The sequence below is a fragment of the Mirounga leonina genome, unplaced genomic scaffold, assembly GCF_011800145.1.
Source record: "Mirounga leonina isolate KUSES-001 unplaced genomic scaffold, KU_Mleo_1.0 Mir_150, whole genome shotgun sequence".
NCBI lineage: Eukaryota > Metazoa > Chordata > Mammalia > Carnivora > Phocidae > Mirounga > Mirounga leonina.
Genome location: NW_023270374.1, coordinates 26,751,036 through 26,772,383, shown reverse-complemented (window position 1 = coordinate 26,772,383; position 21,348 = coordinate 26,751,036). Strand labels below are relative to the sequence as shown.

At 49.8% G+C, this 21,348-nt stretch overlaps 1 protein-coding gene across 3 annotated transcripts in view; it reads left to right on the top strand.

The window, feature by feature from the left end:
• The window catches only part of TRPC4AP (transient receptor potential cation channel subfamily C member 4 associated protein), a 74,373-nt gene that overhangs the window by 52,067 nt on the left and 958 nt on the right, over window positions 1-21,348 (top strand). For 2 of the 3 annotated variants that reach the window (XM_035006170.1, XM_035006168.1), the window contains exons 9-18: window positions 6,129-6,295; window positions 10,605-10,736; window positions 12,622-12,680; window positions 14,781-14,882; window positions 16,199-16,282; window positions 17,340-17,430; window positions 18,467-18,607; window positions 19,350-19,458; window positions 20,005-20,117; window positions 21,043-21,249. In XM_035006170.1, coding sequence (XP_034862061.1) covers window positions 6,129-6,295; window positions 10,605-10,736; window positions 12,622-12,680; window positions 14,781-14,882; window positions 16,199-16,282; window positions 17,340-17,430; window positions 18,467-18,607; window positions 19,350-19,458; window positions 20,005-20,117; window positions 21,043-21,249 — 1,205 coding nt within the window. The remainder of the gene's footprint in view (window positions 1-6,128; window positions 6,296-10,604; window positions 10,737-12,621; window positions 12,681-14,780; window positions 14,883-16,198; window positions 16,283-17,339; window positions 17,431-18,466; window positions 18,608-19,349; window positions 19,459-20,004; window positions 20,118-21,042; window positions 21,250-21,348) is intronic. The other variant, XM_035006169.1, reaches the window with a different exon arrangement.

Genomic DNA, 21,348 nt, shown 5'->3' with positions numbered 1-21,348 from the left:
AAAAGATCCAATTGTATCTAGCCTACAGGAGGCATACTTTCTTTTTTTTCCTTTTTTCTTTTTTTTTAAGTAAGCTCCACACTCAGTGTGGGGCTTGAACTCACAACCTTGAGATCAAGAGTTGCATGTCTGACTAAGCCATCCAGGTACCCCCAGGAGGCATACTTTCTATTCAGAGATAGAAATAGGTTGAAAGTAAAGGATAGAGAAAGATGCATCCTGCAAAGAGCAACCATAAGAAAGCTGGAGTGGCTAATACTAAAAGAGACTTTAAACCAAAAAATGTTATCAGAGATAAAAAGGACATGTTAAAATAATAAAAGGGTGAGTCTGTTAAGATATAACAGTTATAAACATATATCTAACAACAGAGCCAAAAAAATAAATGAAGCAAAAACTAACAGATTTGAAGAGAGAAATAAGCAGTTCAAAGGTAATAGTTGGAGACTGGAATACCCTACTTTCAGTAATGGAGCAAACAACTAGACAGAGGATCAAGAAGGAAATAGAAGACTTGAACAGCAAGTAAACTGCCTAGACTTACTAGATGCATGTAGAACACCACCTAACCCCCTGCAGAATACACATTCTTGGCATGTGCACATGGAACATTCTCCAGCATGGACCATACACTAGGCCATCTAAAAAGCCTCAGTAAAGGGAAAAGGATTAAGATTTTACAAACCATGTATTTCAACCACAGTGGAGTGATACTAGCAATCAGATATTAGAAACATATGGAAATTTCTAGTTAACCAGTGGTTCTGAGACAAAATCACAAAGAACATTAAAAGATAACTTTGAGACAAATGAAAATGAGGACACAGCATACCAAACTTAATGCAACTAAAGCCTGATAATAAGGGAGAAATCTATAGCCATAAATGCCTACATTTTAAAAAACTGAAAAAATGAAATCCCAAGTCAGTGGCCTAATTTTTCTCCTTAAGTTATTGAAAAAAGAAGAGGCAAGCTATATACGCAAAGCAAGCAGATGGAAAGAAATGATGGAATTGGAGTAGAAATTAACGAAATAGAGAATAGAAAACAATAGAGAAAATCTGCAAAACCAGTAGTTCGTTCTTTGAAAAGGTCAACAGAATTAACCTTGAGCTTCACTGACCAAGAAAAAAAAAAAAAGACAAGATTCAAACTACTAAAACCAGGAATGAAAGAGAGGTTATATGACAACCAAGCTTACAAAGCTAGAGAGGACTCAGGGAATTCTGTACACAACTGTGTGCCAGCAAACTAGACCGCCTATGTGAAATGGACAGCTGGTAAGGAAGACAAAAACTCCTGCAGCTGACTCGAGAAGAAAGAGAAAATCTGAACAGACCTATGACAAGGAAAGAAATTGAATAGCAATGAAAAAGCTACCCCCAAAGAAAAGCCCTGCCTACAAGGCTTCACTGGTGAATTCTGCAAACCATTTAAAGAAGAATTAACACCAGTACATCACAGACTTCACAAAATAGAAAAAGAGGAAACACTTCCCAACTCTTTTTTTTTTAAAGATTTTACTTATTTATTTGACAGACAGCGAGAGAGGGAGAGGGAGAAGCAGGCTTCCCATGGAGCCCGATGCGGGGCTTGATCCCAGGACCCTGAGATCATGACCTGAGCTGAAGGCAGACGCTTAACAACTGAGCCACCCAGGCGCCCCCACTTCCCAACTCATTTTATGAAGTCATTAACCTGATACCCAAACCAGAGACACTACAAGGAAATCACAGACCAATATCCCTTATGAATATAGATGTAAAAATCCTCAAGAATATACTAGCAAACCAAATAGAGCAACATAGAAGGATTATACACCTGACCAGGTATATATACATGAGTAAGTAGGGTTTATGCAGGCTTGATTCAGTATATGAAAATCAGTTGATATATATATACACTGTGTCAGTAGAACAAAGGACAAAAATTTACGTGATCATTTCAGTAGATGCAGAAAAGCATCAGACAAAATCCAACACCCCTTCATGATAAAAGCACTCAAACTAGGAATAGGAAGGAACTGCCTTAACCTGTTAAAGGACATCTACAAAAACCCACAGCCAGTATACTTCATGCCTAGACACTGAAAGCTTCTCCTCGACTAAGATCAGGCACAGGCACAGGCACAAGACAAGGATGCCTGCTCCTGCCACTTCAGCTCAACGCTCTGTTGGAGGTTCTGGCTAGGCAGTTAGGCAAGATAGAGAAATAGAAGGTATCCGGGTTAGGAAGAAGTTAAACTGTTTGTCTTAACGGATGACGTGATCTTATATAGGGAAAAACCTAAGGAGTCCAGTAAAAAGACCACTAAACTAGTAAGTGAGTTCAGTAAAGTTTCAGAATACAAGGTCAGTATACAAAAGTCCGTTATGTTTGTATACAGGAGCAATGAACAAACCAAAATGAAATTAAGAAAGCAGTTTCATATACAGGAGCATCAAAAAGAGTAAAAAACTTAGGGATAAATTTAACAAAGAAATGCAAAACTTACACTCTGAAAATTACAAAACATCTTTAGTATTGAAAGAAATGAAAGAGGACCTAAATAAACGTAAAGATACTCGTGTTCATTGATCAGAAGACTCAGTATTGTTAAGGTTCATACTCCACATGTTGAGCTATACATCTGTCTACAGATTCAGCACAGTCCCTATCAAATCCCGACTGGCTTCTTTGCAGAAATGGACTAGCTGCAAACCGTGTATCTAATAATAATTAATAATTATAAGGGACTTGAATCTCGAATTTGTACAGAACTCCTACAGCTCAATGATAAAAAGACCGCACATTTCGAAATGTGGGCATTGGACCTGAATAGGCATTTCTCCATGGCAGATGTCCGGATAGCCAAAAGCACATGTAAAGATGCTCAGCATTGTTAACCATCAGGGAAACGCAAATCCAAACCACAATCAGATACTGCTTCATGCCTGCTGGGATGTCTGTCATCAAAAAGACAGGTGATAACAAGTGTTGGCAAGGTTGTGGAGAAATCAGAACCCTCATTTTCTTTTGGTGGGCATGTAAAATGGTGCAGCCGCTTTGCAAAACAGTGGCAGTTTTCAAACAGTTCCTCAAAAGGTTAAAACAGAGTTGCCATATGACCCAGAAATTCCAGTCCTAGTTATATTTTCAAGAGAAATGAAAACATATTGACATAAAAACTTAGACATGAATACTCACAGCTGCAGATTTTTCATAGCCAATATATGAAAACAACCTAAATGTCCGTCAGCTGATAAATGGACAAGAGAATGTGGTATATTCATACAGTAAATGTTACTCAGCAATCTAAAAAACTGAATACTGATACATGCTACAACCTGAATGAATCTCGAAACCATCATGTTAAGTGAAAGAAGCCAGGCACTAAAGGTCACATGTTATATGATTCCATTTATATGAAGTGTCCTAAACAGGCAGTTCCACAGAGACAGAAAGGACTTCAGTGGATGCCTAGGGATGAGGGGTTTGGTGGCAAATGGGGAGTGGCTGCCAGTGAGTGCAGGATTTCTTTTTGGGGTGACAAGATGCTCTAAAGTTGATTGTGGTGATGGCTGCACAACTCTGTGACTGTGCTAAAAACCACTGAATCGTACACTTCAAGTGGGTGAATTATATGTGAATTAGAGCTCAGAGCTGTTCTAGAAAAAAAAAAAATGCGTGCCTGTGCCCCAGAGTGCAGTGTAGACATACAGAGGGTGGTGACCCCTTGAATCAGAGCTGAAGAGATTCAGAGGGAAGCTCAGCCCTCTCAGACCAGTTTGCCCATCCTCAGCCTTGGGAATGAACCTTGTTGCTAAGCTCTGGCCATTGCTTTAAGAACTGCATTAAAACAAAAACACTCATCCCAAAGACTTTCTTGTCAGGCCTGTGCAAACCAGGCACCGAAGATTGGCAGTGTCTCGGGGAGGAGTCCGAGCTCCCTGGGTTTCTCTTTCTCCACAGACGTTTATTACTAAGGAGGGCTTGTGTGCCATTTGCTGCGCCTGCCCCTCCCGTAGGCCTCCTGTCCTGCAGCCGCCCCCGAGCCCCCCGAGCCCCCCGATGAGGAAGCCGAGGCTCCTGAGGCCACGCAGCAAGTGCGCTGCGGAGGCAGGATCTGCATGATAGCTCTTCAGATTCCCTCCACAAATCAGTTGACTCTTAAACTGTTCTGGGAGCTGGGCCAAGGAGTCCGAGTCCCAACTTGGAAATTGAGTAATTAGGATTTTTCTCCCAACATGCAGGAAAATAGTGTTTTTTGAGATAGAATTTTCTCAGTTTGGTTTTCTCCAGTAAATTTTTCTTACGTCTTTGCCCACTGCCACTTTTAGTTACAGATTAAAAAGAAAAAAACAAGTAGCAAGCAAGCATTTGCAGAAAAACTCAAGTGTTTTGTTTCTATTTAACGTACACTAACATGTTCCTTACGTGTGCTGGGCATTGTTTTCAGTACTTTACATGTATTAAAATCCTTTCGTCTTGGCATAATGGGTAAGAGATCCATACTGTTGCCATTCCCCCGGTTTTACAGGTGAGGATGGATGCTGAAGCATAGTGACATCCACCAGTTTACCCAAGGCCACCCAGCTGGTGAACAGCGGAGCTGGGGTTCAGACCCAGCGGGCTGGCTCAGGGTCTGTGCTCTTAACCTATGAGCTGCCCCTCAGTCTTGCTCACTCCACCACTGGTCGTCTCCCAAGGTTGTGATTGTATGTTAGCACCATAATATGCCTCGAAAAAATAGCTCCACATCTGTAGGGCAGAGTAGTTTGGGTTCTTGTGCTGTGATATCACCCTGCAGAAGTCACCTTACCCAAATATTATTTGATAACCACTGCTCTGTTCCATATGGTTTTTCTGACCCTTTGCCAAAGGCCTCTAGGGCAGCAGTTCCCGTGGAAGCTTGGAAGGATCTTAATAGTTACTGCTTCATCCCTTCACCTTAAAGATGAGGAGAGCTGAGGGGAAGTAAACCCTAAGGTCTCCTGACTCTGACCAGTGCCCTTTTAAAATAATAGGGACCTAGGAGGGAGGCTTCCCAAGAACCAGGTGCTGGGCTTTTCTTGTGTTCTCATTCACTCCTCATAGCTACCCTAGCCGTCCCCGGTAGCACTGCTGTCACTGTCCTTCTGCAGGGCAGTTCGAGGCCTCGTGAGGTGGTGACTTGCCCAGTGTCACAGGGCCAGCAAGTCGTAACTCCAGAGCCCTCAGCCTTCATCGCTTTGCTCCGCCACCTTCCCGTGAGTTCACCTCACTGGCCTGCCTGACTCACTGAGACTTGTTTGTTAACGGGGCAGTAGAATAAATATGATGGTTTACTGCCACCCCAAACAGGATGCCTGGCACATGTCAGGTGTCCCAGAAATACTACCTAGCTGCTGCCGTTGTTACTAATAATGAAAGTCTGCGAGTAGATGACATGTTCATCTGAATCACTGATAGTGATTGTGGTGCCCGGTCTGCCTCAGAAAGTTGAACCTTAGAAAACTTGAGGTGGTTCTTTGAAAAACAGGAGAAAAGAAGTCTTGGAAAAGGATCCCTCTCAGTCTTCCAGCAGTGCTTCCTCGTAGAATCTAGGCAGAGGAACTGAGTACTTAGAGTCATTTGGGACCTGAAGAGAGTTGGGCACGATTTCCGGCTTAGGTGACTGGGCACTGGGGTGGGGGCACTCTCTGATGGCGGCGGGAGAAGCGAGGAGTCGCATCACTGCATTGCCTGTGTCAGAGCGTTTTTAGTGTTAAAGTTGATGAAACAGAACGAAACTGCAGAGTTGATTTCCCCCCCCTTTTTGTTGAGGTATAATTGACATACAACATTATATTAGCTTCAGGTGTACAACATAACGATTCGATATTTGTACATAGTGTAAAGTGATCACTGCAATCAGTCTAGTTAACACCTGTCCCCATACATACAGAATTTTTTTTTTTTTGATGTACAGAGTCAGTTTTTAAGTTTCTAAGCTCGCCTGGCCCCTGGGGGCCTGGAGGGGGTTTTGTGGCTTTCGGAGTCTCTGTCCTGGGCTCAGGGGCCGGTCTAATGGTTCTGTTACCTCAAGTCTGTCCAGAGTGGGTTTGAGGGGCAGAAACCTGTTTCCTCACAAGCAGTGACTCAACCCTCTCTCTCGGTGGCTGTCTCAGCCTCCATTGTGTTCCCTCCTCCAGGAGCTTCTGAGGAGAATGGCCTGCCTCACACTTCCACCAGGACCCAGCTGCCGCAGTCAATGAAGATTATGCATGAGATCATGTACAAACTGGAAGTGCTCTATGTTCTCTGTGTGCTGCTGATGGGGCGTCAGCGAAACCAGGTGGGCCCCTCCCCCACGTCTCAGAGCAGGGGGAGCCAGGAGCACGTGCTCCCTGGGCACTTGTGGTGCGCCAAGTACTCCATTAGGCCACCTCTCAGGATGGCTGTCTCTGGCCTTGCAAAGCGCAGGGCTCATTTTCCTTCTCTCTCTTTTACACATCAGGAAACTAGTCTCGTTCCAGAGTCCACAGCCTTTTCCACTGTACCTTGCCATGGGCAGCATTTCTGGGCAGAGCATCGGTGCCCAGGACAGGAGCTGGTGGTTTGGCCGTGTTACCTGACCTTGTTAATGTGAAGAATGAAGGTCACTGTGGCAAGATGACTGCCCTATAGATGCCCTAGAGGAGTTGCCAGTCTGATGGGGGCTTGGGGGGATGGCCAGAGCCAGGAGCTGTGTCAGCAAAAACTAGGCAGCTGCAGAGTGGAGGGGGCTCCAGATACCCTGGGGTTCCCTGAGCCTTGAAGCCGTTCTAGAAGGGAGGAGCAAGGGCCTGTAACCTACAAAGGGAGAAAGAGGGCTCTGGAAGTATGTAGCACTCCTCTTCAAGATAGGTGAGAAATGGCCTTCTCCACTGGCTAATCATTGTCCTGTGGATGAAAAAAAGGGTGTTGGGGGTGGGGGGGGGGGAGAGGGGGGCGCTCAGCAGTCCTTAAGCTCCTTTTCGAGTCAGACACTGGACCATCACAACAGCTCTGTGTGAAACTGGTGCAGTTATCCCCATTTTGGATAGGGTAGCCAGGGAGAAGACTCACTGGAAAGATGACGTGCAGCATGGGGATGTCCTGAAGCACGTGAGGGGGCTGGGCACGCTGATCCCCCAGGCAGCCTACCAGGTAGAAGGAGCAAGCGCTGAGGTGGGAGTGTGCCCTGTGGGTTGGTGGGACAGTAGGGAAGGGGGGGCATGGAGTAGAACAAGCAGTGAAGCGGGGGAGGGACTGGGGGGGTCAGATTGCATCAGGCTTTCATAGGCCATTTTCAGGACGTAGGTGTTTACTCTGAGTGACTAGGAAGTCCTCCCTCTGGCTGCCCTATGGAAGAGATGATCGTAACCAGGACCAGCATGTTGGTGGAGGGGAGTGGTGAGAAGTGCTTCCAGATATATTCTGAAGGTAGAACAGGTAGAATTTGCTGATAGTTTGAATGTGAGCATGAGAGAGGGGTTAAGGGTAGCTTCTTTAACTCCTTCTAAGGTTTTTGGCCCAAGCAGGTAGCAGGATGGATTGGCCATTTATTGAGATGGTTAAGACTGTGAGTTAGGGTGTTGGGGGAGAGGGGTGGAGGCGTAGGGAGAAAGGCAAGGAATTCAGTTTGAACAAGTTAGGTTTGAATCAAGTGTCTGTTAGAATCGGCACCTGGATTATCCATACCTGGAGTTTGGGGTGAGGTCGGGCCTGGAGATAGAACTTGGGGGTTAGCCTACGGTTGGTATTTAAAACTAGGACCATGGATGAGATCCCACACTGACCTCCACAGTATCAAAGCCCCTTCTTCAGCATGGAATATATTTGTTATAAAAAATAAGAGTTGGGGCGCCTGGGTGGCTCAGATGGTTAAGCGTCTGCCTTTGGCTCAGGTCATGATCCCGGGATCCTGGGATCGAGTCCTGCGTCGGGCTCCCTGCTCAGCGGGGAGTCTGCTTCTGCCTCTGCCTTTCTCTCTCTGTCTCTCATGAATAAATAAATAAAATCTTAAAAAAAAAAAATAGTCACTATGCTTTACATGTGTTGGGTGCTTTTACCTTTTTTTGAGGCACTTTCACAGTTACTTATATTGGAATTTTTAGCTATTTGAAGTTACAAAACAGGTGGTGACCCCCTCTCCCCTCACTTGATGCTTGAGAAAACCAAGGTACAAAAAGGGCTCCAGGCATCAGTAGAGCGAGGATTTAAACTCTGCTGCCCTGACTCTTTCTGTCCCCCCATGACTGTCCCGTGCTCCCCAAGCCTTCCTGTTACCAAGTCTTTGTGAATCAGTCGTTGTGGTCTCCAGTTCAGCTGTGTGATTACTGCCCTGCTTCCTCGGAAGGACCGTGGCCTGGCCTCAGGACCCTGCCCCCCCAAGAACCAGTGTTAGGCTGGCCCGGCCTCATCTACACGTCCGCGTTTACTGTGTTCCTCCTGTGTGCCCGGCACCGTGTGCATGCACCGTGCGGAGACGGGGCCAGCGAGGGGAAGGGTTTCCCTGGCCAGGCCTCCCAGAAGGCTCCTCCTTAGAGTGCTTATTATTGGGCCTTCAGGCCAAGTTCTCTGGCTAGTCTTGGCTACGTTGAAATCACTAGACTGGAAACTTTGCCCAGATGTTGGAAATTCCGTTTCTCTGGTGCTAATGTAAATAATCCGTACAGTACTTCTGTACGTCAGGCCCTGAGCTTCCCCCACATTACCTCACTGAATCTTTCAGCGGCTTCACTATCCCTCACTTTCTTTGTCACGTTCTGGTCTCCTGAGAGAAATGCAGACCTGTGGTAGGCCTGAAAGAGTCAGGCTTTAGGATCAGAACACCTGATTTGGGGCGACATTTCCACCACTGCCTTGCCCAAGTTGGTCCTGCTCAACTTGCCCTTTCCCCTTGTAAAATGGGATTTAATAAGCACTGGTGCTGTGCTCAGGACTCTACTTACGGTTTCTGACCTTATCCTTACAAGAGCCCTGAGAAGAAGTAGTAATAGCTTCGTTTTCTGTAAAAAAAAATGTTTTTGATAGGTAAGTAATTCACACAGTTCTATATTAAACTGTGTAAATAAGTATCAGTTCTGGTTCTTCCATGAAGCATCTAATTTTACCAGTTATTCATATATCCTTTTAGAGACATTTTATGCTTATAAAAGCAAATATATTCCTCTCTTTTTTTAAACACAATCAGTATAGCATGTATGTATTTGCTTTTTTTTTTTCTTTTTAAAGATTTTATTTATTTATTTATTTGACAGAGAGCACAAGCAGGGGGAGAGGCAGAGGGAGAAGTAGGCTCCCCACTCAGCAGGGAGCCCAAAGTGGGGCTCGATCCCAGGACTCCGGGATCATGACCTGAGCCAAAGGCAGACACTTAACCGACTGAGCCACCCAGGCACCCCCATATTTGCTTTCTTAATATTGAATCTTGGTAAATGTTCACTACATGTGAAAAAACCTCAATTCTTTTTTTTTACTGGTACCTTATTCCCTTCTGAATGGATATACCATAATTTATGCAACTAATCCTCATTGATGGGGAGTATAGGTTATTTTTTTGATATTACAAATAATGCTACCATGAGCAACTTTGTACATGTGTCATTTAGTATGTATATGGATCTGAGAATAAATTCCTCAAAGTAGAATTGCTGGTCAGAGGGAATGTGCATTTGTAATTTTTAGAGATAATACCGAAATGTCCTCCTTCTGCAGGTGGTACCCCAGTATGCTCTCTCAGCAGCAGCGTGTGAGCATGCCTGAGGCCCAGCTCACCAACACAGTATTATTAAACCTACTTCTTTGCTAATCTGAAAAGGTGAAAAAGTGGTTATGATTTGAATTCCTCTTAATATTATAAGTGAGGCTGAGCACTTTCCATATATTGAAGACTATCTTGTATTTTCCAGTGTGTATCCTTTGCCCATTTTTTCTGTAAGGTTGGTCTTTTTGCTTAAGAGATTTGTAGGATTCCTTATGGAGGAAATTAGCTTTTTGCCTGTGACGTGAGGTTGCTGGTATGGACCCACCTTTGCTTACTGTGAATTTTGCCATAGAGAATTTTTAAAGGTTTACATGATTGAATTGAATGGTTTTCTCTTTTGGCTTCTAGATTTATTTAGTATACTTAATACTTTAGAAAGTCTTCCTCATTGTGTGGTCATTTTTTTTTTAATTCTTTGCATAGATTCTTTTAGGATATTTAACATTTAATTTTTTTAATATGTTTATCTTGCCGCCAGTTGAAATTTATCCTAGTCTGAAGCATGAGGGGTATTTTTATTTTTTAATGATAGGAGGAGGGAACAAACTAGGATTAAGAGATTTGATTAAGGTTACAAAGTTCCTATGTGCTGGAGGTGGGAGTCAAACCCAGGGTTCTCTGAATCCAAACTATGTTCCTGAAAGAGGACCCACCATATAGTGTGACTCCTAGAGTATTGTGGGGAATCTGTGAGCAGAGAATAAACATGTATCTGTGCATGGGGGGAGTGCGGTGGGGCATTTAAACCTCAGCAGTCCCTACTGACTGTCGCTTTCTTTGTCCTAAAGATTGTTTTGTACATGCCAAGCATGAGGCTTTGATGGATCTTTGCAGCACGTTTGTCATAATGCTTTTGCCTTCCTACCCCATCCAGGTTCACAGAATGATCGCGGAGTTCAAGCTGATCCCCGGGCTCAATAATTTGTTTGACAAGTTGATTTGGAGGAAGCACTCAGCATCTGCCCTTGTCCTCCATGGTCACAACCAGAACTGTGACTGTAGCCCGGTGAGCAGGGGACGTGGCAACAGATGGGCTTTACTTGCCAGGGTAGTTGTTTCAAGATCTGCCATTGACCCTTTGAAATCTCATTTTTTTATTTTTGATTTTTAAAGATTTTACTTATTTTGAGAGAGAGAGAGAGCACGAGCAGAGGGGAAGGGCAGAGGCAGAGGGGGAAGCAGATTCCCTGCTGAGCAGGGAGCCCGATGTGGGACTCGATCCCAGGGCCCTGGCTGGGATCATGACCTGAGCCGAAGGCAGAAACTTAACCGACTGAGCCACCCAGACACCTATATATATATATTTACATTTATATTTATAATTTATTCATAAAGTCTGTATAATCCCATAGTGGAAGCTGTCTTGGAGAAGGGTCTGGCCCTGCCCCTCCGGCAATGCGGAAATCCCTTTGAAGGCCCTCTGGCCAGCTTTGCCTTGCTCACCTCCGGAATGGGGCGCTCACTGTCCTCCAGGCAGGGCCCGCCACTCCATGACCTAGTAGCAGATTTTCCCTTGTTCTGTACTCTCCCCGCATTGTATTGTCCATCCACCGATGGTAGTTTTGCCCTCTGAAACCATGCACCACCAATGGTCTGCAGACAAAAAGGGCTTTGGGATGCTTTCTTTTTTAGGGTCAAGGGCTCACCTCTGCCTGGCCTCTCTTATGGTGCCCTGGAGAGAGCATTGAACTGGGAGTCAGGAGGCCTGTGTGCCACTCAGCTTGTTAGGAGAGCTTGAATAAGTCACTGAATCTCTGAGCCTGTTTCTTGCCAAAGGAAGGTCCCACTCCCTTGCCTGCTGTCCTCATGGGCCATGTGGAGGCCTGGTCACCACCACGGAGGGGCCAGGGACTTGAAAGCGCCACACAGCTGTCAGTGCCATAGGTCCTCCCTGGTCCCTGTGCCATGCTCTGGGGACTTTGCTCCGTGCCTTACCTTTTGCCTCTCGGCCCATCTGAGTTTTTAATTTCAGGTGAATATATTCTGCATTTTGAGACATCTGGCTCTTTGTCAAAAACGACTTGGTGTTTACTCATTATGTTAATGTTCTGTTGTATTCTATCTCTTTCATTACCTGTAACATACTTTCTTTATGGTCTCGGATTGCTCCTGGAGTGCTAATACTTGTATTTGAGTCTTGAGACTCATCTTGGGGTGGAAAGTTGCCTCGTGCCCTGTAATGTAGCCTGGGCCCTGGAAGTATTTCTTTAGAGCACTTGGCTTTTGTCTGCCGGGTATGTTAGGGGTAAGTGTCCCAGGGCAGATTTTCATGTTGAGTGCCTTGGCCCTGGAGGTATGAGCCCAGAAGCCTTCTCCTGGGGGCTCCCCTCCACCAATAGCAGCACCCCGACAGAAATGGGCATCCTTGCTAGCTCCCTGGGCTGGTAAGTGGGGGTTTCCTAACCCTTCTTCCACGGAGTGGGTATGATTCCCGGGCTTTACGTGGGTCCAGGTTTCTGTCTAGTCCCTGCAGGGCATTAAAACCCAAGCCCTGGGTGAGTAAGTGTCATTTCCATTTCTCCATCCTCCCCAGCTGCCAACCATCTGCTCTCGCGCTTCCCACTCTGAGCCCAGCCCTTCATTTCTGATTCCTGTGGATTTTCCTTTGTTAGGAACTTAGCCTCACATTTTAAAGAATTTTAAATTTATTTTTTATCCAAAGTGTTGGAGGGGGTGGGGGTTAGCAGGAAGGGTCCACATTAGCTTAATCCGTTGTTGGCCAGTTGTGGAGGTCAACAGAGGGTTTCTGGCTCAAGAAAAGTCCTCACTGTGCACGAGGACAGAGGCTCAGAGGAGCCAAGTGACACACCCAGGCTTTGGGCAGAGTGTTCTGTTTTCTTTGGGAACATTGTGAGGATGGTTTTGACATCAAGGATGCACGTGTGTTTTAGGACATCACTCTGAAGATACAGTTCTTGCGGCTTCTCCAGAGTTTCAGCGACCACCACGAGTAAGTACGAGCCGTCCCCGGAAGGAGAGTTGTTGTGGCAGCTTCGCTCGTCTCTCTGTGCCGTTGGTCTCAGCTCGGGAGGGCCCCCAGGCGCTGCGGGGCGCTGCTTCTCGCGCGGCCCTTCCTTCGTGCCAGGCGCGGTGCCGAGCTTGCCCCGGGCCCTCACGGCCAGCCTAGGAAGTGAGCACGGATGTTGCTGGCCCCTTGTTCCCCTTGAAGTCGATACATCTCTCAGCTGTCTGCCCCTGTGAACGAGGAGTGGACAGCTTGGCTCTTCACAGGGACCTCAGGTGGGCAGAGTGGGCTGAGTATTTGCTGACTGAACACGTGGACTCTTCTTCACCTGCACAAGGAGATGTACCCTCTCCCATTTTTTGGAAACACATTCTGCCCTCTCATTTTTTATTTTTCAACCTTAATGGAGAATATACAAGAGACTGATTCTCTGCTATAGGAAAAACAGTCCTGGGGAGGGATGAATAACAGCTGACCCTTGACCTTGGCACTGGGGACAGTGTGGTGGGGACTTTGGTGAGCTGGAATGCACAGGCAGTTACTGCTCAGCTCTGGCCAGCTGTTGGTATAGAGGAAACTGGGCCCACTATTGCATAGTTTCTGAGTTTTTCCCCCAAGGGAAGCTAGGAATTAAGATTTATGTGAAAGGTCCTGATTTTAAACGTTGGCTTAAATTCCTTTGAAATGTTGTATAAGCTACCAGAATGTGCCTGAGGACAGATGTGGTCAGGGGCCTCCACTTTGCTACTTTCGTCTGTATAATGTCGACCATCCTCTTTCAGAGGTTCTCTGTGTGAAGGACTTAAGCCCCAGGAAGTACGTGAACCCTCTGAAAATGGCACCAATATGTTCTGATTGTGTACTTTTTTCTGAGGAATTGGGTCCCTAACTTTTTTTTTTTTTTTTTAAGATTTTATTTATTTGACAGAGATACAGTGAGAGAGGGAACACAAGCAGGGGGAGAGGGAGAGGGAGAAGCAGGCTTCCCGCCGAGCAGGGAGCCCGACGCGGGGCTTGATCCCAGGACCCTGGAATCATGACCTGAGCCGAAGGCAGATGCTTAACGACTGAGCCACCCAGGCGCCCCGGGTCCTTAACTTTCATCAGACTCTTAAGTCTGAGCGCTTGTAGGCGCTACGCTCTGGGGAGACAGTGATGAGTGAAAACAGCCATGACCCCCACTCTCCTGGAAGGGAGAAGGACGTAAATCATTGAATGTACAGTAACAGATGGAGATAGTATTCCTGTGGAGGGAGCATGGTTCTGTAAGAGAACATTTGACAGGGGTCGTGACCTGGCCAGAGGGTGGTCAGGAGCTCTTCTCTGCAGAAGTAACTTGTCAGCTGAGACCCAAAGGGTTGGCAGTGATAAACTGGGTGAAAAGGCAGAGTGAGAGGCTGACTGTTCCAGAAGAATCCGCTGCAGGAGGGAGCGCCGTGTGTTCAGGGAGGCCAGTGTGGCGGGTGATGTGAATGAAGGGGCCTTGGCTCAGAGTGAGGCTGCAAAGGTGGTTGGTGGCCCAGCCACAGGGCCTTGTGGGTCATGTTGATGGGCTTGGATTTTATATATTCGAAAGCTTGTGAAATTGTGGGGGCGTTTTTGACAGGGGGATGATGTGATCCGAGTCCCGTTTTCTAAAGACCTCTCTGGGTGCTCTCTGTATTGAATCAGTTCCTGGGAGAGACCATCTAGGAAGCTGACTTGGGTGTTGCCAGGCTGAGAGGTGAAGGGCGCAGGAGGGGGAGTCACAGCCGACTCGGGCCCCCTGGTGGGAATGCTGGAATAGGGCCAGGTTTGAGAAGCAAAATGGAGAGTTTGATTTGGACATCACTGAGTTGGAAGTGCCTTTGAGAAGTCAAATAGAAATGTTCAGTGGCAAACAGAAGGCCTGGAGATGTTGAGGGAAGGGGCCTTGTTAGTGAATGTGGCAGGTGGACAGGTGGGCTTGGCCTGAGCCCTCTGCCGCCTCGGGCAGGTGGTGTCGGGGGAGGGCACTTGGGGGATTCTCCGATTCTCACCACAGGAAATGGGAAGGCCCACTAGCCCAGTGCCTGTCCTTTACCCCCTTCACCCCATCTGTTTCAGGAACAAGTACCTGCTGCTCAATAACCAGGAGCTGAACGAACTCAGTGCCATCTCTCTCAAAGCCAACATCCCTGAGGTGGAAGCTGTCCTCAACACTGACAGGTGGGTGGCGTCAGCTCGGGCCCATAGCGGACCCTGGCTGCGTGCGTGCCCTCACATGTGCTGCCGGTCCTTCCTCACTGACGGGGAGCTCCAGCGTCCTAAGGGCGCCTGGGCGTCAGGCACTGTCCTCACATCACCTGCCTTACCTCTCTGGGGCCCCCAGCAGCCCTAGCAGGGAAATGCTGTCATCCCCTCCACAGAGCGGGGAGTAGGGACTCGGAGAGGTCACTTGCCAAAGGTCACATATGCTCTGCCCGCTCCTGTGTCGCTCAGCTCTGCTGACATGCTTCTTTCTTGCCTTTTGCCAACTCCCATTAGCTGGGTTATGCTTGCGTCACCTGAGCAATAGGGAGGTCACAGGCTCCTGGGGGTCCGGGCAGGGAGGACTGTATCCAGCACCAGGAGTCCTAATTCTCAGCCTCTCTCTTTTTTTTTTTTTTTTTTTAAAGATTATTTATTTATGTGACAGAGTGAGATGCAGGGAGAGAGGGAACACAAGCGGGGGAGTGGGAGAGGGAGAAGCAGGCTCCCCGCAGAGCAGGGAGCCCGATGCGGGGCTCAATCCCAGGACCCTGGGATCATGACCTGAGCCGAAGGCAGACGCCTAATGACGGAGCCACCCAGGCACCCCCCCCCCCTTTTTTTTTAAAGCAGGAGAAATCTGTTCAAATGAAACCATGCATAGTTCATAATGTCTGTAGGGGATAAAAGTAGAGTTGTTCTATTTGAAGAGGGAACTTAAGGGCCTAGAACCCTTGCTTGCTTAACCCTCTGTCCCCCGTGATGCAGCCCGAGTCATTTCCTCATCTAATGTCTTTGCTTCCTAGACCAGGAAGCTGAGGCCCGGAGGCACGGGGACTTGGCCAAAGCCAGCTGGAGCTGAACGTGGGGCCCAGGGTACTCCCTGTCTCACCCTGCTGGCACAAACTTTGCCCCATCTGGTAGACTCTGTTGTGGCATTTCAGACTCACTTTGGTGTAAACAGCTCTCCCTCCAGCAGTTCTGAGCACAGACTGTGGGTTTTTCTGGCCTCTGATCACTTGCTAGTGGGTCTGGAAAGGGAAAGCTGGCCTGAGAGGTGGTGTGAATTCACTTGGCTCTTCGGTTCTAAATCTGCAGGAGTCCTAGGGGTGCTCTGGGCCCAGGCAGAACAGGGGAACCTCCTCCGGCTTGGAAATATCCCCAGGTGTTTTCACCCACCTAAAGTAGCAGAGAGATCCAGCCCCAGGGCCCCAGGACAACAGTAGTCCTTTGGCCAAATGGGACTGGGCTCTGTCAGCCTCAGGTCTGCCACCAATGTCCCTGTTTTCTTCCAGGAGTTTGGTGTGTGATGGGAAGAGGGGCTTATTAACTCGTCTGCTGCAGGTCATGAAGAAGGAGCCAGCCGAGTCCTCTTTCAGGTAGGTCTGGGGACAGGCACCTGCCACTCCTGAAGGGCCCAGAAACCTAGTGTTTCCCAAGTGGTTAGAAATACCTCATTTAGTTACCAGCTCCCACCCTGGACATCTGACTACTGTGGGGGAGTGGGGGTCCGACTCAGCAGGTATGTGTGAGCTTCTGCTGCATACCAGCCCGATATTTCAAGAACTGACCAAGCATTCACCAAGCGCCTACTCTGTGCTGGCATTGGACAGGTGGTAGGGAAATAGGAGCTATGGCCCCTGCCCACAGGAGTTCCCTGGGTTGTGGGAAACAATGAAAAGACACCTGTTCGAATGCAGTGTGAAAAGGAGCCGAGCCAGGACTTGCGCTGGGAGCTGAGGGAGCAAAGGAAAACCCCTTTCCCAGCTGGGGGCTGGTGGGGTGGGCGGGGACAGGGAGGGCTTCTCAGAGCTCCTCCTGCTGGCTGGAGATGGGTCGTGAAGGCTGTAGACAGAAGAGCGGCTAAGGGGAGGCATTCTGTCAGGGCTGGGGTGTGATGCGTCAGTAGGCTCCGTGCCCTCATATGCCCCCCGTCAACTCAGCCTGACCTGTCCAGACTTCCTTCCCCTCATTGATCCCATCCCTGCTCCCTGGGGCCACGTCTTCCCTAGGACAGCCCATCAGAAGTGAGCTCAGTGGCCCAACTGCACATGTCTGTCTGGTTCCCTCTTGCATTCCCGGCCTCATTTTCCATTGTCCCCCTGTTCTTGTGAAAGGTCAAAGCCTAGAGTGCATTTTCATATGTGACCTACCGTAACCAGCCCTTGGATCCTAGAGTCCCCTACTCTGAGACACAGCTGCTTCCAGACAGAACCACATAGAGGGCTATTCCCCCACTGAACTGTCCGCTCCGTAAGGACTTACCCTCGCTGTGTCCCCAGTGCCTAGTATGAGGTCTGACACCTAGCAGATGTGCAGTAAATGTTGAATAAATCAAAAGGCAGCAAACATCTCCCAGCGCCTTGGTGAATGGAATATGGGACAGAAGAGGGCAGCCTTAGCCACCTGGGCCAGGGGTCAACGTTTGGGTCGCAGGTTTTGGCAAGCCCGGGCTGTGGAGAGTTTCCTCCGAGGGACCACCTCCTATGCAGACCAGATGTTCCTGCTGAAGCGAGGCCTTCTGGAGGTAATGGCCTGGAGGAGCCAGGGTGTTGGGTGTCCCGTTCTCCCCGCAGTCCCATGCATTTGCTCTCCTTCCTGAGCCCTAGACAGCTGGTCAGGAGCAGACCACATCTCTTTTATTTTAAAACGCCAGTGCAGATTGCCCTAGGACCTCCCCTGAGTTTCCAACTGTGGGTTCCTGTAGTTGCTTAATGGATGCTTGAGGGAGCTGGGGGTGCCCATGGAAGAGTGGAAGAGTCTGAAGTTACCCAGTAAGGCCTTTTGACCCTGAGGATATTTTGCTGTTGACCAAAAGTTAACTTCCCTTTATTGTAAAATAGCCTTGAGAAAAAGCAAAATTTATAAAAGGCAGGGAGCAAACTGGCCAAAGATAGAATTGGTTTTAAAAAAAATTAAAAAGGGATACAAACAAGAAACTGACCCATGAACTGTAAAATCCCTAAGAAATTGATCCAAATTAGCATAACTTCAGGAAAATGAAAATGAAAAATGGAAACAGTTGAACTATCATAGAAAACTTTATTAAGTTAAACTGGTTTTATGTTCCTGATAAAAATTCATTGATTTAGTATAAACTTTTTTATTCATAAATATGAAGACAAACCATGGGGTCAAAATGTGTCCCGTGTCCTTAAACCCTGTGCTTCATTTACTTGAATGGCCTCAGTGCTCAGGCAGGGGCCCATGTGACTTCTGGAAACAGCTCCCCTCGCCTGCAAGCTGGGGAGCCCTAGACAAGCAGGAGAGCTCATAGCTGCCTACCCCAACCCGCTGGTGAGGTGCATTAGGCCCAGCCCCGCCCTTGGAGCTCCCAGCGTCCCCAGATGAGAATCTAGACAGGGGAACAGGTTCCATCAGCTGATGTGGATGCTTACTCGAAGCAGGCGTCATGGGGTCGGGGCTCTGTGCCCGGCCGGCCGGTGGGAGGCAGGCAGCGGGCAGCTTGGCTGAGCATAGCCTGGGGGCGGCAGCCACATCTGCCGGTTGGCCCCAGGGCTCAGCCACCTTCCTGCCTTTATCCTGTCCTCTCCCACCCCCAGCACATCCTGTACTGCATTGTGGACAGCGAGTGCAAGTCAAGGGATGTGCTCCAGAGTTACTTTGACCTTCTGGGGGAGTTAATGAAGTTCAACGTTGATGCATTCAAGAGATTCAACAAATACATCAACACTGATGCAAAGGTAAGACTAACCTGGGCTCTGGGGGGTTTGCTGCGTTGTTCAGAAGTTATCTTGGAGGGGCGCCTGGGTGGCTCAGTCGGTTAAGCGTCTGCCTTCGGCTCAGGTCATGAGATCGAGCCCTGCGTTGGGCTCCCTGCTCAGCGGGGAGCCTGCTTCTCCCTGTGCCCCTCACCCCCGCCCTGGTTGTGCTTGCTCACGCTCTCTTGAATGAATAAAATCTTTAAAAAAGATGATGAAGTTATCTTAGAGCCCTGGCCCTTGCTAGTCTTCAGGTGCTGGTTTTAAATTGGAGAATACTGGGGAGTCAGTGGGTAGTCACCCGGGCTCTGGGCCAGGGCTGCGCTAGACCCTGGCTGTGCGGGGGTGATGGGCGCAGCTGCTCTGGGCCCGTGAGACAGTGGGAGCAGGTGGGCTGTGACATGGCCCTGATGTGGGGCGGTGGGTGCCAGGCCGAGCCCCGGAAGGGCAGGACTCGGCCTGGGGTGTTAGCCTCACGGGCTGTTTGACAGAAACAAAGCTCAGGCTAGTTGAAGTGAAAATGAGAAGAATCCAGCACCCTTCGGTGCAAAAACCACTGGGCTCAGTGCCCGATGTGGCTTGAGCTCCTGCTGGGGGGCAGCTCACCCAGCTCGTCCGGGCCTGGGTAAATGGGTGCCCCTCTCAGCGAGCGGGCCTGCCGTGGGCCACGACCGTGTGCCGCGGGAGCCTGCCACCGCCCGTCTGAGCTCGGGCCCCACTCCAGTTCCAGGTGTTCCTGAAGCAGATCAACAGCTCGCTGGTGGACTCCAACATGCTGGTGCGCTGCGTCACTCTGTCGCTGGACCGATTCGAAAACCAGGTGGACATGAAAGGTAAGAAAAGGCCGTAACGGCCGGGCGAACCGGTCCAGTGCGGCCGCGCTGGTGTCCGACACCCAGCATCTCACGAGGAGACAGACACGGCTGGACGCAGCTGCCCAAGTGCCCACGTGGCTGGGGTCAAGGTTGTGGCTCTCCGGGAGATTTTCTTGGCTGCTTGACTTTCCTGTCATCTGTGCTTCCTTTCATATGACCCACATTTTAATAAAAGTGAAGACACTTGCTTGTTGCAAGCAAAATGCAAAAACCAAGCCACCCCCGCCTGCGGCGAGAGGGGCGCAGGTGGTGAGCCGAGGGGAGGGGGGGCCGTGGAGAGAGGTGGCCCCTGCACCCACTGAGGGAAGAGGGGGCTTCCTGGGAGGCAGCACTGCTGGAGACGCACGTGTTCCCACCGCAGCTGCTGCGCCCGTGGCCCCCGTGGCCGCTTCATGGTCGGGCTCCCAGCTCCGGAGTCGGGTCCCCGGGGTGGGCCTGGCTGGAGGCCTGAGCCCCAGACCGGCTTCCGAGCCTGCTCTCACACCTCCGCTCTGCTGTCCCCAGTGGCCGAGGTCCTGTCCGAGTGCCGCCTGCTGGCCTACATATCCCAGGTGCCCACGCAGATGTCCTTCCTCTTCCGCCTCATCAACATCATCCACGTGCAGACACTGACCCAGGTGAGATGGCCTGCGGACCCGCGCTACGGAAGGGAGCTGGGGGATGGGAACCGGCTTCCGTCATCCTGGAGCCCGATGGTTGATCTGTCCCACCTTCCCCTGGAAGTGTATCTTGATCCATCTGTTGGTTCCTAGGCAACGCTGTCGGCTATTCTGAGGACTTTTTCCAGTGAGGGATCAGTGCCCCATTTTACAGACGGGGCCTGAGGGCTAGCAAGCCTCCGAGGTCACGGATGGGTCGGGATTGGCACTGAGCTCTTGACTCCCGGTCCAGTGCTCTTGGCGCCCCTCCCGCTGTGCAGGCTTTGGGCTTGGACTTGATGTTGCCTCCCACCCCCTCCCTAACTACCTGCGTCTGTCCCTTCCCTGTCCTTCCCTTTCTAGGAGGGGGGGTGATGCTGTACCCCTCAGAGGTGGTTCTCTGTTCCTTCAGCTAACACACGCTTACCGAGCGAGGCAGGGCACTGGGCTGGGGCTGCACAGTGAACCAAACAGGCCGGGACCGGACCGTTCCTCTCGCGCGGGCCCAGCCTAGTGCCGAGTGGGAGGTAGAAAGTGAGGCAGCCGCACCTAATGCAGGCAGCCCCCCTACCCAGGGATCGAAGCTCCGGGAACCAGAGCTCCCCGGAAGAAGCGATGCCCGAGCTGGCCCTGGAGGAGGAGCGGATTCTGACTGGACCAGCTGGGGTCCCACCAGGGTGGGGATGGGTGGTGGGTGGAGGAGGGACAGGAAGGTGCTCAGCGCGGTCCGCTGGCGGCTCTGGCGGCCTTCCTTTCCCGGCCCTCTCAGGTCCGTGCAGAGGCCGCTGGGTGCGTGGCCCGGGGGCCCCGCAGGGTCTGGGCGTGGGACACCCTCCTCCCTGCCCCGTGGCAGCCCCTAGGGCTCCCTGCCCGCCCCTGACCTGCGTGGCCTGGCGCCCCGCAGGAGAACGTCAGCTGCCTCAACACCAGCCTGGTGATCCTGATGCTGGCCCGGCGGAAAGAGCGGCTGCCGCTGTACCTGCGGCTGCTGCAGCGGATGGAGCACAGCAAGAAGTACCCCGGCTTCCTGCTCAACAACTTCCACAACCTGCTGCGCTTCTGGCAGCAGCATTACCTGCACAAGGACAAGGACAGCACCTGCCTGGAGAACGTGAGCGCCCCCCCAGCCCCGGTGGGTGGGCCGTGCGGCGGGCAGCTCTTTGTCCCCTTACCAAGGCCCTCCCCACGGGGTGCCGGGTTCGACTGGGGT